The sequence below is a fragment of the Salmo trutta genome, chromosome 3 (genome assembly GCF_901001165.1).
Source record: "Salmo trutta chromosome 3, fSalTru1.1, whole genome shotgun sequence".
Classification (NCBI taxonomy): domain Eukaryota; kingdom Metazoa; phylum Chordata; class Actinopteri; order Salmoniformes; family Salmonidae; genus Salmo; species Salmo trutta.
In genome coordinates this window covers 71,152,139-71,170,441 of record NC_042959.1, presented here as the reverse complement: position 1 = coordinate 71,170,441, position 18,303 = coordinate 71,152,139, and the positions used below count along the sequence as shown (strand labels likewise).

General features: G+C 41.1%; 1 protein-coding gene across 2 annotated transcripts; it reads left to right on the top strand.

The window, feature by feature from the left end:
* The first annotated feature begins 8,989 nt into the window (after positions 1 to 8,989).
* Positions 8,990 to 12,633, top strand: LOC115186949 (acyl-coenzyme A thioesterase THEM4-like). Of its 2 annotated transcripts, none has more exons than XM_029746301.1 (6): positions 8,990 to 9,437; positions 9,729 to 9,918; positions 10,406 to 10,487; positions 10,802 to 10,912; positions 11,102 to 11,226; positions 11,518 to 12,633. In XM_029746301.1, exons 1-6 carry the CDS (start codon positions 9,300 to 9,302, stop codon positions 11,559 to 11,561), a joined length of 690 nt encoding a protein of 229 aa, XP_029602161.1. In that variant the 5' UTR covers positions 8,990 to 9,299; the 3' UTR covers positions 11,562 to 12,633. The 2 variants fall into 2 exon arrangements, with proteins under 2 accessions (XP_029602161.1, XP_029602160.1); XM_029746300.1 differs by having other exon boundaries at positions 10,406 to 10,568.
* Positions 12,634 to 18,303: the final 5,670 nt, after the last annotated feature.

Sequence of the window (18,303 nt, the reverse complement as noted above, 5' to 3'; positions counted from 1 at the left end):
GTTCAGCACCTTTGTTGTGGCAAGCCCAAATAAATTGAGGAGTAAAAACCTGCTGCTGCTAAGCTAATTGTTTTAAGATGGTCATAGATTATTTAGCTATTTTATTTGGAATTAAAATATAGCACATAGAAACGCATTGAATAACTCATTCATAAATGGCAAAACAGACAGTCAAAAAATAAATAATAAGGAATAAGGTTTTGATGTGTCTGTCCTATATCTAGGAGATATAAGAAAGCTCAGGAAATAAACAATTTTTTGGCACAAAACTACTTACATACTTCCATTCATTTTTTGACCCGTTACAGGGGACACTACAGAAGTTTTCGTGAGGAGACCGTATGCTGATCTGACAAACAGCATTGTAGCTCTGCCACTTTCCACTGCAAATGCACAAGGTGGATGCAGTGGATTGAGACACAGCCCATACAGTATCTCTATCTTAAACAGACAGATTTTGATGGGGACTTTGCATGGACTCACTCTGTGTGCCACAAGTGTTTAACATGATTACCCTTACATAATGATTACCCCATCTAAGTACCCCACACATACAATTAGTTGTAAAGTCCCTCAGTCCAGCAGTGAATTTCAAGCACAGATTCAACCACAAAGACCAAGGATCTTTTCCAGTGCCTCGCAAAGGACGACACCTTTTGGTAGGACACCTTTGAGCGTGGTGAAGTTGTTAATTACATTTTGGATGGTGTATCAATACACCCAGTCACTACAAAGATACAGGCGTCCTCAGTGGCTGTAGAGGAAGGAAACCGCTCAGGGATTTCACCATGAAGCTAATTGTGATTTTTAAAACAGAGTTTATTGGCTGTGATAGGAGAAAACTGATGGATCAACAACATTGTAGTTACTCCACAATACTAGCCTCAAGGACAGAGTGAAAAGAAGGAAGTCTGTACAGAATAAAAAATATTCCAAAACAGGAATCCTGTTTGCAATAAGGCACTTTAGCAATACTGCAAATAATGAGGCAAAGAAATTACATTTTTCTCCTGAATACAAAGCTTTATGTTTGGGGCAAATCAAACACAACACATCACCACTCTTCATATTTTCAAGCATGTTGGTGGCTGCATCATGTTATGGGTGTGCTTGTCATCGGCAAGGACTAGGGAGTTTTTTATTATAAAAATGTATGGAATAGAGCTAAGCACAGGCAAAATCCTAGAGGAAAACCTGGTTCAGTCTGCTTTCCAACAGACACTGGGAGACAAATTCATCTTTCAGCAGGACAATAACCTAAAACACAAGGCCAAATATACACTGGAGTTGCTTACCAAGACGCCATTGAATGTTCCTGAGTGGCCTAGTTACAGTTTTAACTTGAATCGTCTTGAAAATCTATGGCAAGACATGAAAATGGCTGTCTAGCAATGATCAACAAACAAGTTGAAAGAGCTTTAAGAATGTTTTAAAGAATAATGGGCAAATATTGTACAATCAGATGTGCAAAGCTGTGTGCTCACAGCTGTAATCGCTGCCGAAGGGGATTCTAACATGTATTGGCAGGGGGATTGAATACGTACAGTATCTAATCAAGATAGTGTTTTATTTTTCCATTTACTTAAAAAATATATATATTTTCCTCTTTGAATTACAGAGTATTTTGTGTAGATCATTGGCAAAAAAGTACAAATAATCCTATTTGAATCCCACTTTGTATCACAACAAAATTTGGAAAAAGTCAAGGGGTGTGAATACTTTCTGAAGGTACTGTATGTTTTGTGTTGAGTGGCATGTGAGAGGTATTCTGCCAGGTATTCTCTTAGCAGTGATCAGTCAGCAATTACATTTTGTTCTCACTTATTAGTCACAAAAATGATTAGTCACACTTTAAACAAAGTGCATATTATGAAGGACTCATTGTATGCTTTATGTAGCTGTAACGATCATCTGAAAGAGGGGACCAAGATGCAGCGTGGTAAGTGGTCATAATTTATTATAAATTACGAAACATTTAAACAAAGAAACAAAAACGAAAGCCAACAGTTCTGTCAGGTGAAAAACACAAGACAGAAAACAACCACCCACAAAACCCAAAGGAAAACAGGCTACCTAAGTATGGCTCCCAATCAGCGACAACGATGTACAGCTGTCCCTGATTGAGAGCCATACCAGGCCAAAACAAAGAAATACAAAACAAAGAAAAAAGGACATAGAATGCCCACCCTAGCCTAACCAAAATAGAGAATAAAAACCTCTATGGCCAGGGCGTGACAGTAGCCCTTAATAAGGCCTAGCTAGATAAGGCCCATAATGCTTCAAATACCGGTCCTCATCTTCCTCATCTCCCCTCTTTTTTTCTCCTCAGGCCGATGCGGAGAAAAAGAAGACTGACGCGTCGGCGGCCCTTCAGAAAGTTAAAGGTACGATGGTTATTTTACTGCAGTGATGGGATACCGTCAGCTCAGTCATGAATTGCTTCCTTTTAGGTGGTTCTGGAATTTAACATCTCTTTTCTAGATTTTGATCATTAGTGGGTATCAGCCTAATTCTGCTCTGCATGCATTATTTGGTGTTTTACATTTTACACTGAGGATATTTTTGCAGAATTTTGCATGCAGTCTCAATTTGGTGTTTGTCCCATTTTGTTAATTCTTGGTTGTTGAGTGGACCCCAGACCTCACAACCTTTCTCACTCTCAATACATTTCTTCCTGCCCTCCCAATTTCCCTCCATGTCTTTCTCTCCTCCTTCCCACCTCTCTCTCAATACCCTTTCCTCCTTATCTACCCATTTCCTTCTGTCTTTTTTCCTACCCTCCCGCTTTCCACCCCTCTCTCATTATCCCTCGCTCCCCCTCTAGATGATCAAGAAGCAGAGAAGAAGAAAGCTCAGGAGGAGATCCAGGCGTTGAAACAGCAAATTCTGGACCGGGACAAGGCACTGTGTGCGTTTGTGGACCAGACCAATGAGGAAGGACGGTAAGAGCAGACACACACCCAGGCATTCAGCCACACTCACACACCCAGTAACACAGTCTTGTGGTCACCATTATGAAAGACTTCTATGGTCACGGTGTACTGTGTGTCATGTAGTTCTGTGGTTACTGGGTGCTCACATGCTATTGATAACTAATGGTTGTTGTTGTTGTTGTTGTTTTCTTTGTTGTTTTGCAGGAAGCTGTGTGGAATCACAGAGGCCCAAAAATGAAGACTTGGACTACACTATCAGCCTCCATCCCTCCCTCCTTCCCTCCCTCATGCTTGCCGTGATGCACACACACCCATACACATCATCGTTGTGCAGCTCATAACATTCACCACCTACAACCACCTTCACTTTACTGTACCTCTCAATACTCAGGAAAATAAAAAACAAGAAGGGTTTGGAAAACCCAGTCTGAATGTCATGTCTTCATTACATACAGTACACTGTTAGTTTATGTATGCAGGTAAGGAAGGGAGACATTACATGTTTTTAATGAGTGAGTTTCATCCTATGGTACAGTACATTAATGTAGGAATGACTGAAAGAGGTTAGGGATAATTCCCTCAGATGGAGCAAGGTGTCTCTGAGGTGACTTCTGAATGTTGCAAAGGTTCTAGAGAAGAGTTCTAGAGAAGTGTGCAGGTGCATGCCCATCTGGTTCAATTGTCTATTAAATATTTATTATGCATAGATGTATGATTGACCTTTATAGTGCATAGATGTATGATTGACCTTTATTATGCATAGATGTATGATTGACCGTTATAGTGCATAGATGTATGATTTACCTTTATTGTGTATAGATTTATGATTGATCTTCATTGCATTTGGGTGTGGTGTGCATTAATCAGAGTATAACATTGCCCTGTGTGCGTGTGGGTAATGGGAAAATTTAAGATGAATAAAGTGAATATTCAGTTAACAGGAATTAACACAATGATTAGCATATTTATATGTTTTCCCTTTCTATAATACACATGATTTCCAATGTTCTATTTGTGACACTCACTTTTGTATGGGTTGATGGTCACTAGACCTGAGCTACTGAAGGTACAAGGACTGAGAACACACTGATTATTATTGTATTGATGACATTATGAACACTGTGTGATTCTGTAGCAGCCGGCAAAGTCACTGTCTTTTGTATTGACTCCAAGCCTCTCTGGTTGATATTTTAGAGAACATTTGGTACTGCCTGATAAGAATATGAAGGTTCGGTCTCCAAGAGCCCTGTTGGACATTTTCTGTGCTTCTGTTCTGGAGGTGTCTCCCTGAATGATTGTATTAAACTGAATTGATCTCTGATTGATATTATCAACAACTGCTCTCCTTTTTGTTTATCTGGAAATTCCAGTTACTTTCTCAGTCTGTGTTAGAATCTCCAACCCTGCATGACCAAGTGTCCCAGATATGGCTAGAGAGATTGGACCTGTCATTGTGAGCTACAGTACAGTATGTTAAATGTAGTGAGCTCATATGTTACATAATTACTCCTCAAAGACTGAAGCAAATGACCAGTAGAGAGTTCTACTGAATGGACAAATGCCAGACTGTGTGTCGTTTGATTTTTCTTGGTCTTGCTTGCTGTTGACAAGGAGACCAAATATGTGTTTTGTTTATGTACAGTGCTACCTCCCTGACTGTCACACAAATTCCTGTTTTGTTAAGGTGACATGAGTCATGTGATATGAGGCCCAGTAATTCGTTACTGGAATGTAAATTGCTTAAAAGTGTACTTTTACAGAAGCAGTTTATTCACTCTGCTTCTGTATAGATCAGACCTTTTTTTATTTATGTAAATACAATGATGTAAAACTGTAATCCTAAAGATAAAACACTTTAATATGTGTTTTATCTTTAGGATTACAGTTTTACATCATTGTATTTACATAAATAAAAAAAGGTCTGATTGTAAACAAGGTGCTTGTAGATGGCTGTGAGTAAATGTTTTCACATTAATACTTCAAAGTATTCTATAGTTGTTCACACATCCTTGCTGCTAGATGGCTTTCAGCATAAACTTCAGATGGTCTTTGGTGTTGTTATGGGTCTAGTGGAGACTAGAGTCTAGACTCTCTGTTTGTAGATGGTCTTGCCCAGTCTGTTGAGCTCTATGACGTACTGCTGTCTCTCATGCTCCAGGAGGGCCTGCAGTGCTGCTCTACGGACCTGCACACACACAGAAAGCAGACATCATGGAGAGGATGTACTGTAGATACGGGACGCCGTAGTTGAAGTTCTGGTACAAATATGGACAATGCAAGCAATTCATAAGTTGGTGTGTCCTATATGGAAAACCTGACAATGTGTAGCCTACTTTTACCCCTGCCTGGTGTTACAAATGTGTAATTGCTCTGACAGTGTATGTGTGTAAAGGACACTGCAACACAAATTAACAAGAATAAGACCATTCATTTTCCTCAGTCAGAGGAATAGGTTAGAGATATGATGCTACGAACCTTCATGAAAGGGCTGATAATAGGTTATTTAATGACGTCCCCTAAGAGAACAAGGTCTCTAAAACGGGATGGAGACAGGGATTAGCTTCATGGCAACAACACTAGTTGGATCCTATCCACATTAATTTATACTTCAGGTTTCCTAATTTTGCCTTCAAAATAATAGTCTGCGGTAAAACGCTGTGTCTGCCACAAAATATATATATTTTCAGCTTTGTGCATAATGTTAAAATTAGGAGAAATATAATAACTACATGGGGTAAAAATCTAAACTAAGGAGAATTAGTACTTTATATAAATCAAATCAAACATGCCCCGAATACAACAGGTGTAGTAGACCTTACTGTGAAATACTTACTTACAAGCCCAAACCAATAATGCAGTTAAAAAATGTATAATAATTCATTAAAAAAAACGAATATAATATAAATACATTAAAAAAGTTAAATAATTAATACATTTAAAATAAAGAAATTAAATAACATATAAAAGTAACAAATAATTAAAGAGCAGCAGTAAAATAACAATAGCGAGGCTATATACAGGGGCTACCGGTACAGAGTCAATGTACAGTAAGATAAAGAATATTATAAGGTGGAGCATAATGAGAAAATGGTTGGCGCTTAATAATATCCTACTGGTTAAAAAAATATTCATTAAACATAAAAAATATATATATATTTTGATTGTATGATTCTTGTTTATATACTGGTGCTATTGTTTAAGGATGCAATTTCAAATGTAATGTTTAAGGAAAAAAGTACTGTATTTTTGTTGTATTGCACAGACAAATTGCACACAGGAAAAGCGATTGATTGTGTGTCCATAAAACCAGGGCCCAGTCTACTTACTAGAGTTCCTAGAATACAAATCAGATGAGTTAGAACAAAAAACTAGGTCATAGGAAGAGTTGCTGTACTTTTACAGTGGTCAAACATCTGAAAATGGGGTGCCTGGACACTTTAAGATTATTTGTGCAGATGTACAAATGGGGTGAGGAGTACTCAGGGTCTGTAGAATGTAATGGTGTCATTTAGTGTTGCTGGCCTTTTACTCCACCCACTCCATTGGCCACGATGAAAATCACTGTATAAGGAATACATGTTGGCTTATAGAGAAAAAACTATTCTAGGTGTCGCAGTAGAAGCATTGTAGGGAATACTCAGTATGGTCTGTAGAATGTATATATGGTGTCATTTCATTGGGCTCTGAATAATATGGAGTGTTCCTTCCTGTACAGTGCTATAGTTGTACCTTATAGTGTCTAGGCACCCCAATTTAAGCTGTTTGACAACAATGAAAATTAAATAAAATGAAATGTTATTTGTCACATGCAGATGTTATTGTACGTGTAGCGTAATGCTTGTGTTTCTAGCTCTAACAGTGCAGTAATATCTAACAGTAATATCTAACAATTTTACAACAATACACACAATCTGAAGTAAAGGAAAGGAATTAAGAATATATAAATATTTGGGCGAGCAATGTCAGAGTGGCATAGACTAAGATACAGTAGAATAGAATACAGTATATACATATGAGATGAGTAATGCAAAATATGTAAACATTATTAAAGTGACTAGTGTTCCATTATTAAAGTGGCCTCTAATCTGTTAGTGATGGCTATTTAACAGTATTTAACAGTTTGATGGCCTTGAGATAGAAGCTGTTTTTCAGTCTCTCAGTCCCAGCTTTGATGCACCTGTACTGACCTCGCCTTCTGGATGATAGCGGGGTGAACAGGCAGTGGTTCGGGTGGTTGTTGTCCTTGATGATCTTTTTGCCCTTCCTGTGACATCGGGTGCTGTAGGTGTCCTGGAGGGCAGGTAGTTTGCCCCCGGTGATGCGTTGGGCAGACCGCACCACCCTCTGGAGAGCCCTGCGGTTGCAGGCGGTGCAGTTGCCGTACCAGGCAGTGATACAGCCCAACAGGATGCTCTCAATTGTGCATCTGTAAGAATTTGTGAGGGTTTTAGGTACCAAGCCAAATTTCTTCAGCCTCCTGAAGTTGAAGAGGTGCTGTTGCGCCTTCTTCACCACACTGTCTGTGTAGGTGGACAATTTCAGTTTGTCAGTGATGTGTACGCGAGGAACTTGAAGCTTTCCACCTTCTCCACTGCGGTCACATCGATGTGGATAGGGGGGTGCTCCATCTGCTGTTTCCTGAAGTCCACGATAAGCTCCTTTGTTTTGTTGACGTTGGGTGAGAGGTTATTTTCCTGGCACCACACTCCCAGAGCCCTCACCTCCTCCCTGTAGGCTGTCTCTTCATTGTTGGTAATCAGGCCTACTACTGTTGTGTTGTCTGCAAACTTGATGATTGGAGACATGCATGGCCATGCAGTCATGGGTGAACAGGGAGTACAGGAGGGGGCACGCATCCTTGTGGGGCCCCAGTGTTGAGTATCAGCGAAGTGGAGGTGTTTTTCCCTACAGTACCTTCACCACCTGTGGGCGGCCCGTCAGGAAGTCCAGGACCCAGTTGCACAGGGCGGGGTTCAGACCCAGGACCTCAAGCTTAATGATGAGCTTGGAGGGTACTATGGTGTTGAATGCTAAGCTATCTTGATCTGTGTTATTCAGAGCCCTATGAAATTACACCATATATACATTCGACAGACCCTACTGAGTATTCCCTACAACACTTCTACTGCGGCACCTAGAATAGTATTTGCCCTACAAGCCAATATGTATTCCATACACAGTGATTTGCATTGGGGGCATTTAGGCTATTGACACTTTTCTGCTATTACATGCCGACATTTATTCTGAACATTCTGAAATTCCCGGAAGTACTTTTTTAGTGTTGCTGAGTGTTGCTGAGGAGACAGGGCCCTGTTTCAGCACCCCTCCACTCCCTCACCATCGTCAGAGCAGCCTTTCCCAGCTCAGTCTCTCTCTGCTGGGTCAGCTCTCTCAGCTTCAGGGTCTTCATGGAACCAGCCTGGGTGGAGCCCTCAAACTCAGCCTTTTGCATCACACCACAGATACTGAGAGAAAGAAAGAGGGGGGGGTCCTTTCACTACATTGAGAAGTGAAAGGACTGTAACTTCAAGGTATTTCAGGGAAAACGTATCAAACGTTACAGTTACAATTAGCCCAACAGTACAGAACGGAATCATTTACACACCTGTCCAGCTCTGCAATGCGTTTAGTCATCTCGCCATCTTTCTATAAAAGAGTGAAAATGCAGCCTATAACACAATTCCAGCCACTTAGCTATAGGTACCTGACCACTTTTTTGTCTGTGTGTTGCCTAGTATTGACATGCTTACCTTGATTCTGTCTCTCGCCCTCTGCACACGTTTGATTTTGGAACGTCGTTCCTCACAACCAAACATCCTGCTGGCAGTTTATTTGAAGTAAATAATCACAAAGTATCTTGCTTTAACAAAATGTCAGCGTCTTAATAGATGGAGTAAAAAAAATGTCAGCGTCTCAATAGATGAAGGAGTCTGTCTACGTTGGCATGGTAACTAACCTTTGTAGCCGAAAATATTATTCCTTCGCTGCCAATTACAGTGAACGATACAGATCACATGACCAGGATGACGCGTGTTGCCCGTCGTCGTTCCTTGTGCAGGAAGTGGTAACATGGGGCGATGAGGTACACATGAAAGTCATTCTACCGGCAAAACCAGTGGCGAGACGAAATTGACAAAAGCTCCGTATTTATCCTCCTGTTGTTAGTTTGTTACAGTAGAAAGTTATAGTTCTATGTTTGGTTTGATTCGGAATGTGTATTGCTATCATACAACAGTCACTAGTCAGTAAAGCTGAAGGGCTGGCTAGTAGTAACCGTAACGTTACAGTAATTTGTAGTTACATCAGAATAGGGCTTGGCAATCTTACCCCAACATTGTCATCAAGATACGAACAGGAGTGCAGAAGATGGCCAGGGGACTGTGCCAAATAATTGGACGTGAAATCTCAAAGGGAAATTTCAACACCAACATCAGACAACAAATGACTCCAAGAGGGACTCTCCAGCTTCCCTGGTCCTCTATCAACAGTGTTCGAACCATGGCGGTAGGTCCAGAAATACACACACAGCCACACATATTTAGCTAGCTACAAACAGCCATAACATTAGTGTAGCCTACTGTCAAGGGCAATGTGAGTGAGAACATGTGAGTCATGATTCATCTTACCTAAACATTTGTCATGGTTCCCTTTTCCCTAACGTTACTGCCGATAGAAACAGTATTCTTTCCCACAATGTGCATTGTGAACTGTGCTGTAATGTATTTCGTTCTGGATGTTTCTGCCGTGTACTGTAAAAAAGTATTGATGAGTGTAATAGTAGTGTTTGTCCACTAGGTGCTGCCCTGGCCTTTCTCTTTCCAGCCACGGGACTTCAGCCTGCCCAACTCGTCCTGGGGCTCCGACATGAGGCGTCTGTATGAGCACTATAACAGCCAGTGTGAGGTAGAGACAGATGACGGAGAGAAGAAGTGGGGGGTCTGGAGAAGACTGCCCAGCTATAACCGCTCCCTCAAGTATGCCACAGGTACACTAAGGAAGGGTTTCTTTCACTTATGGATGGAGTGTGTGTGTGTGTGTGTGTGTAGGAAAATGCATGCACTCACTACTGTAAGTCGCTCTGGACAAGATAAATTACTAAAATGTGACGTAAAAAAAACGTGTTTGTATAACCCTGTCTCTCTCATGTCCTGGGCATAGTGTCTGAGTAAGATGCTGTGTGTATGTGTGTAACTCTGTGTGTCTCTCCTTCCAAGGTGGGGTGTATCTGAGTAAGATGTTGTCTATATGTGTGTCTCTCCTTCCAAGGTGGGGTGTATCTGAGTAAGATGTTGTCTATATGTGTGTCTCTCCTTCCAAGGTGGGGTGTATCTGAGTAAGATGTTGTCTATATGTGTGTCTCTCCTTCCAAGGTGGGGTGTATCTGAGTAAGATGTTGTCTATATGTGTGTCTCTCCTTCCAAGGTGGGGTGTATCTGAGTAAGATGTTGTCTATATGTGTGTCTCCTTCCAAGGTGGGGTGTATCTGAGTAAGATCATTCAGTCGAAGGCGCGTCTGTTCACACGGAACATCAGGGAGCAGGGTGCAGCGTTCGAGTACGTCGTGTTTGTCAACAAGCAGGAGCAGAAGTGTGTGTGTGTGTTCCAGGCTGGCCACCTACTGGAGGGACCCCCGGGGTGAGCTGTTTGTGTCTGTGTGTGCTGATGGCATGTGTACAACACTGGCCACCTACTGGAGGGACCCCCGGGGTGAGCTGTTTGTGTCTGTGTGTGCTGATGGCATGTGTATACTGTGACAATGTTTGTCCTTGTGTGTGTATCTCTGTAAAAATGACACAATCAACTGCTAGCATTCAAACATCATATTTAGTCAGAAGTGTAATGTTTATAAATTATGTGTGTGATTCCAGGCACGTCCATGGGGGGGCAATAGCTACCATGATTGACACTGTAACAGGGACCCATGCCACCTACCTCTCTGGGCCTGTCATGACTGCCAACCTCAACATCAACTACCGCAGGTACACATACTTTCTCCCTCACTCTGTTCATCACTCTCTCCATCACTCACTCACGGCTTATTAAACTCTAAAAACATGTTTTCATGTTATTGTGGTCATTATTGTAGGGTTCTAAGTGAGGTTCTAGATTTTTCCTGACCACATTTCCTGGTTATGACGCATACTGTATCCCGCCTCTCCTCCCCAAAGCCCCATCCCATTGGGTAGTACAGTGCTGCTCACCTGCTCATTGGATAAGAAGGAGGGACGGAAAACCTTTGTTTCCTGTCAAGTGACCAACACGGACAGCTCCAAACTACACACAGAGGCCACAGGTACTGTCACCCACCCTCACGTGTTGGTTGTGTTTTTAGACGTGTCATTGGACTTTCAGTCAGTCTGAAGTGTTCTCTCAGTCTTAGTATGTTTCTCTTTTCCCTCATCCTTCTCTCTCTCTCTCTCTCTCTCTCTCTCTCACTCTCCTTCTCTCTCTCATTCTCTTTCTCCTTCTCTCTCTCCTTCTCCCTCTCTCTCTCCTTCTCCCTCTCTCTATCCTTCTCCCTCTCTCTCTCCTTCTCCCTCACTCTCTCCTTCTCCCTCACTCTCTCTCCTTCTCCTTCTCTCAGGGCTGTTTCTGTCAATCACAATGGGACACCTATTAGGAGGATGATGGATAGGCCAGCTCATCGACCAACCAGACGCTACAAACACACAACATCAGAAACAGCACTGACTTCCTAGGGGGTGTGTTTGTCTGCACACAAATGTTTGGGTGTATATCAGTACCTTAGTGTGGGAGTGTGTATGCTTTAGAGTGTGTGTGTGTATGTGTGTGTGGTTATGACTGTCAGATCCAGTAATCTTCTTAACTCTAGCAGTTTGCCTGAGACACCTGATGCCTTGCGCTCCACTGACATAGCCTACAGATACTGTATATCATAGACACAACCAGTTGTGGATATTGTACCTCTCTTTCTCCACTGTTACACACTCCTGGACCACCAGCTCCAGTCAGAGTGAAGGACATAACCTCTGGTATATTATATTTAGGTCGAGGCTGTGGATAAAACTTTTCTGAACCCTTCTTCCCGACAGCTAAAGGTCCCGACACTTCTGCATGTGCAGGATTCTCTACTTTACGCACCTCCCTTCACATTTCTCAGTCAATTGTGAATGATAATCTTCATGTTTTACCTGTGAAACGTCCATGCAGCATCTGCATACCTGTGTCTAGTTTCAATCATAGCACATATTCTGCCTAGTGGCACCTGCTGTTGAGTTTTGGCCACATGAGAGAAAAATGTGCCCGTTCGCACAATCATCCTAAAATCTCATAAGAAATGAGGTGGTGTTTTGTCTTACAGTAATTTTATACTACGCTATTATATTGGGTTCTATTATGTAGAATACCATCATTGTGTGATCTGGCAGACATTGATTCAGCTTTGATCTAACTTTATTAAACGAGCACCATTCACCAGAGTAGCTTGTTCTCTATGAGTAGAACAGAGACTGTGTGTAAAGAAGCTTCAGGACCTTTAGCCGTCGGAATGAGGGGTCTAGAAAAGTTGGATCCACAGCCACTCCGATATATTTAATAGATTGTTTATTTTTTGTATTTTATTTATATAATTCTGATGAATTTATTGGGCCTTTACAGTTTGAGATTTGAATCATTGCTGATACGTTATTATGTGACCATTATGACCTCTTGAATAAAGCCTTACCTCTTGGGTACTGTAGACTGTTTTTCTATGGTATCTGGCTCAATGTGGGATAACTTTTCCATTCTCACTGGTCCATGTGTTATAAACAACCTTCAGACAGACTGATGTCATACAGACCCTTTTCTCTTCATCTGTCAACCTCTCTCTTCAAATCTACATCCCCCTCTCACCCCTTCTTTCTTCTTTCCCCTCTTCCTTCCTCCCTCTCTCTCTCTGTCGTTGTCTGTCTCTCTTTTTCTTTATTTGTCAGTCTATCTTGTCTCTGACCCCTCCCTCTTTGTGAATGATCCCCTTCCAGTAAGAAATGAATGACAGGCAGCGTTACGGTAAAAACTGACACGTTGTCCACATCACAGAGTTCAGAGGATTCTGTCAGCATAAACCCAGCAGACCACATAGCCTTAACCAGCACTCTCACTACTGAGACTGATACTGAGGACAAAACATAGACACTATGGTCCCAATCTGGCCCTTTCAAAATGCTACTTTATTCGACTCTTCGGGTATCGTAGGCACCCATAACACATAGTAGGCATGGTAACGAACTGATAACAGTAGGCATGGTAACGAACTGATAACAGTAGGCATGGTAACGAACTGATAATAGTAGGCACGGTTACGAACTGATAATAGTAGGCATGGTAACGAACTGATAATAGTAGGCATGGTAACGAACTGATAACAGTAGGCATGGTAACGAACTGATAACAGTAGGCATGGTAACGAACTGATAACAGTAGGCATGGTAACTAACTGATACTAGTAGGCATGGTAACTAACTGTACTAGTAGGCATGGTAACTAACTGATAGTAGTAGGCATGGTAATGAACTGATATTAGCAGGCATGGTAACTAACTGATACTAGTAAGCATGGTAACTAACTGATACTAGTAGGCATGGTAATGAACTGATGCTAGTAGGCATGGTAACTAACTGATACTAGTAGACATGGTAACGAACTGATACTAGTAGGCATGGTAATGAACTGATACTAGTAGGCATGGTAATGAACTGATACTAGTAGGCATGGTAACGAACTGATACTAGTAGGCAGGGTAACTAACTGATACTAGTAGGCATGGTAACGAACTGATACTAGTAGGCATGGTAATGAACTGATACTAGTAGGCATGGTAATGAACTGATACTAGTAGGCATGGTAATGAACTGATACTAGTAGGCATGGTAACTAACTGATACTAGTAGGCATGGTAACGAACTGATACTAGTAGGCAGGGTAACTAACTGATACTAGTAGGCAGGGTCACTAACTGATACTAGTAGGCATGGTAACGAACTGATACTAGTAGGCATGGTAACTAACTGATACTAGTAGGCAGGGTCACTAACTGATAGTAGCAGGCATGGTAATGAACTGATAGTTGCAGGCATGGTAACTAACTGATACTAGTAGGCATGGTAACTAACTGATACTAGTAGGCATGGTAATGAACTGATACTAGTAGGCATGGTAACTAACTGATATTAGTAGGCATGGTAACTAACTGATACTATTAGGCATGGTAACTAACTGATACTAGTAGGCATGGTAACTAACTGATACTAGTAGGCATGGTAACTAACTGATACTAGTAGGCAGGGTAACTAATTGATGCTAGTAGGCCTGGTAACTAACTGATGCTAGTAGGCATGGTAACTAACTGATACTAGTAGGCATGGTAACTAACTGATACTAGTAGGCAGGGTAACTAACTGATACTAGTAGGCAGGGTCACTAACTGATACTAGTAGGCATGGTAACGAACTGATACTAGTAGGCAGGGTCACTAACTGATACTAGTAGGCATGGTAACTAACTGATACTAGTAGGCATGGTAATGAACTGATACTAGTAGGCATGGTAACTAACTGATACTAGTAGGCAGGGTCACTAACTGATAGTAGCAGGCATGGTAATGAACTGATAATAGTAGGCATGGTAACTAACTGATAGTAGCAGGCATGGTAACGAACTGATAGTAGTAGGCATGGTAAGTCGCTCTAGATAAGAGCGTCTGCTAAATGACTTAAATGTAAATGTAAATGTAACTAACTGATACTAGTAGGCATGGTAATGACCTGAAACTAGTAGGCATGGTAACGAACTGATACTAGTAGGCATGGTAACTAATTGATGCTAGTAGGCCAGGTAACTAACTGATGCTAGTAGGCATGGTAACTAACTGATGCTAGTAGGCATGGTAATGAACTGATACTAGTAGGCATGGTAATGAACTGATACTAGTAGGCATGGTAATGAACTGATACTAGTAGGCATGGTAACTAACTGATACTAGTAGGCATGGTAACTGATACTAGTAGGCATGGTAACTAACTGATACTAGTAGGCATGGTAACTAACTGATACTAGTAGGCATGGTAACTAACTGATACTAGTAGGCATGGTAACTAACTGATAGTTGCAGGCATGGTAACTAACTGATACTAGTAGGCATGGTAACTAACTGATACTAGTAGGCATGGTAATGAACTGATACTAGTAGGCATGGTAATGAACTGATACTAGTAGGCATGGTAACTAACTGATACTAGTAGGCATGGTAATGAACTGATACTAGTAGGCATGGTAACTAACTGATACTAGTAGGCATGGTAACTAACTGATACTAGTAGGCATGGTAACTAACTGATACTAGTACGCATGGTAACTAACTGATACTAGCAGGCATGGTAATGAACTGATACTAGTAGGCATAGTAACTAACTGATAGTAGTAGGCATGGTAACTAACTGATAGTAGTAGGCATGGTAACTAACTGTACTAGTAGGCCTGGTAACTAACTGATGCTAGTAGGCATGGTAATGAACTGATACTAGTAGGCATAGTAACTAACTGATACTAGTACGCATGGTAACTAACTGATACTAGTAGGCATGGTAACTAACTGTACTAGTAGGCATGGTAACTAACTGATAGTAGCAGGCATGGTAATGAACTGATACTAGTAGGCATGGTAACTAACTGTACTAGTAGGCCTGGTAACTAACTGATGCTAGTAGGCATGGTAATGAACTGATACTAGTAGGCATGGTAACTAACTGATACTAGTAGGCATGGTAACTGATACTAGTAGGCATGGTAACTAACTGATAGTTGCAGGCATGGTAACTAACTGATACTAGTAGGCATGGTAATGAACTGATACTAGTAGGCATGGTAACTAACTGATACTAGTAAGCATGGTAACTGATACTAGTAGGCATGGTAACTAACTGATAGTTGCAGGCATGGTAACTAACTGATAGTTGCAGGCATGGTAACTAACTGATACTAGTAGGCATGGTAATGAACTGATACTAGTAGGCATGGTAACTAACTGATACTAGTAAGCATGGTAACTGATACTAGTAGGCATGGTAACTAACTGATACTAGTAGGCATGGTAACTAACTGATACTAGTAGGCATGGTAATGAACTGATACTAGTAGGCATGGTAACTAACTGATAGTAGCAGGCATGGTAATGAACTGATACTAGTAGGCATGGTAACTAACTGATACTAGTAGGCATGGTAACTAACTGATAGTAGCAGGCATGGTAATGAACTGATACTAGTAGGCATAGTAACTAACTGATACTAGTAGGCATGGTAACTAACTGATACTAGTAGGCATGGTAATGAACTGATACTAGTAGGCATGGTAACTAACTGATACTAGTAGGCATGGTAATGAACTGATACTAGTAGGCATGGTAACTAACTGATACTAGTAGGCATGGTAATGAACTGATACTAGTAGGCATGGTAACTAACTGATACTAGTAGGCATGGTAATGAACTGATACTAGTAGGCAGGGTAACTAACTGATACTAGTAGGCATGGTAACTAACTGATAGTAGCAGGCATGGTAATGAACTGATAGCAGTAGGCATGGTAACTAACTGATACTAGTAGGCATGGTAATGAACTGATACTAGTAGGCATGGTAACTAACTGATACTATTAGGCATGGTAACTAACTGATAATAGTAGGCATGGTAATGAACTGATACTAGTAGGCAGGGTAACTAACTGATACTAGTACGCATGGTAACTAACTGATAGTAGTAGGCATGGTAATGAACTGATACTAGTAGGCATAGTAACTAACTGATACTAGTACGCATGGTAACTAACTGATACTAGTAGGCATGGTAACTAACTGTACTAGTAAGCATGGTAACTAACTGATAGTAGCAGGCATGGTAACTAACTGATACTAGTAGGCATGGTAACTAACTGTACTAGTAGGCATGGTAACTAACTGATAGTAGCAGGCATGGTAATGAACTGATACTAGTAGGCATGGTAACTAACTGATACTAGTAGGCATGGTAACTAACTGATTTAACTAGGCATGGTAACTAACTGATACTATTAGGCATGGTAACTAACTGATACTATTAGGCATGGTAACTAACTGATACTAGTAGGCAGGGTAACTAACTGATACTAGTAGGCATGGTAATGAACTGATACTAGTAGGCATGGTAACTAACTGATACTAGTAGGCATGGTAACTAACTGATACTAGTAGGCATGGTAACTAACTGATACTAGTAGGCATGGTAACTAACTGATACTAGTAGGCATTGTGACTAACTGATACTAGTTGGCATGGTAACTAACTGATACTAGTAGGCATGGTAATGAACTGATACTAGTAGGCATGGTAACTAACTGATACTATTAGGCATGGTAACTAACTGATACTAGTAGGCAGGGTAACTAACTGATACTAGCAGGCATGTTAACTAACTGATACTAGTAGGCATGGTAACTAACTGATACTAGTAGGCATGGTAACTAACTGATACTAGTAGGCAGGGTAACTAACTGATACTAGTAGGCATGGTAACTAACTGATACTAGTAGGCGTGGTAACTAACTGATATTAGTAGGCATGGTAACTAACTGATACTATTAGGCATGGTAACTAACTGATACTAGTAGGCATGGTAACTAACTGATACTAGTAGGCATGGTAACTAACTGATACTAGTAGGCATGGTAACTAATTGATGCTAGTAGGCCTGGTAACTAACTGATGCTAGTAGGCATGGTAACTAACTGATACTAGTAGGCATGGTAACTAACTGATACTAGTAGGCATGGTAACTAACTGATACTAGTAGGCATGGTAACTAATTGATGCTAGTAGGCCAGGTAACTAACTGATGCTAGTAGGCATGGTAACGAACTGATACTAGTAGGCATGGTAACTAATTGATGCTAATAGGCCTGGTAACTAACTGATACTAGTTGGCATGGTAACTAACTGATACTAGTAGGCATGGTAACGAACTGATACTAGTAGGCATGGTAACGAACTGATAATACTAGGCATGATAAATAACTGAACATAATATGTCTGGTAACTAACTGATACTAGTCGCTCATTTCTCTGGAGTTTCTGATATAATTAGTGTTTCACAGGAACCCTACAGTGTCCCTCCTCATGAAATACATGCACACAGTTTACTGGTGTGGTTTTGGAGTATTTTGCTGTGTGTGTGTGTGTGTGTGTGGTTAGGTGTGAACTCCCCCATCCCCCTTCCCTTAGGCCCCTCGAGTTTCTGTCCTCATACTGGAGAGAGTTGGCTGCAGAGCAGTTGTGTGTGTGTGTGTGTGTGTGTGTGTGTGTGTGTGCGTGTGTGTGTGTGCGTGCGTGCGTGCGTGC

Bases quoted from the DNA above. Each gene is read 5' to 3' on its own strand.
- LOC115186949 (XM_029746300.1), top strand. From the start codon at position 9,300: ATGGCCAGGGGACTGTGCCAAATAATTGGACGTGAAATCTCAAAGGGA. The intron at 9,438-9,728 runs GTAGGTCCAGAA...TTTGTCCACTAG, and splicing joins ACAGTGTTCGAACCATGGCG to GTGCTGCCCTGGCCTTTCTC. The intron at 10,569-10,801 runs GTGAGCTGTTTG...GTGTGATTCCAG, and splicing joins CTACTGGAGGGACCCCCGGG to GCACGTCCATGGGGGGGCAA.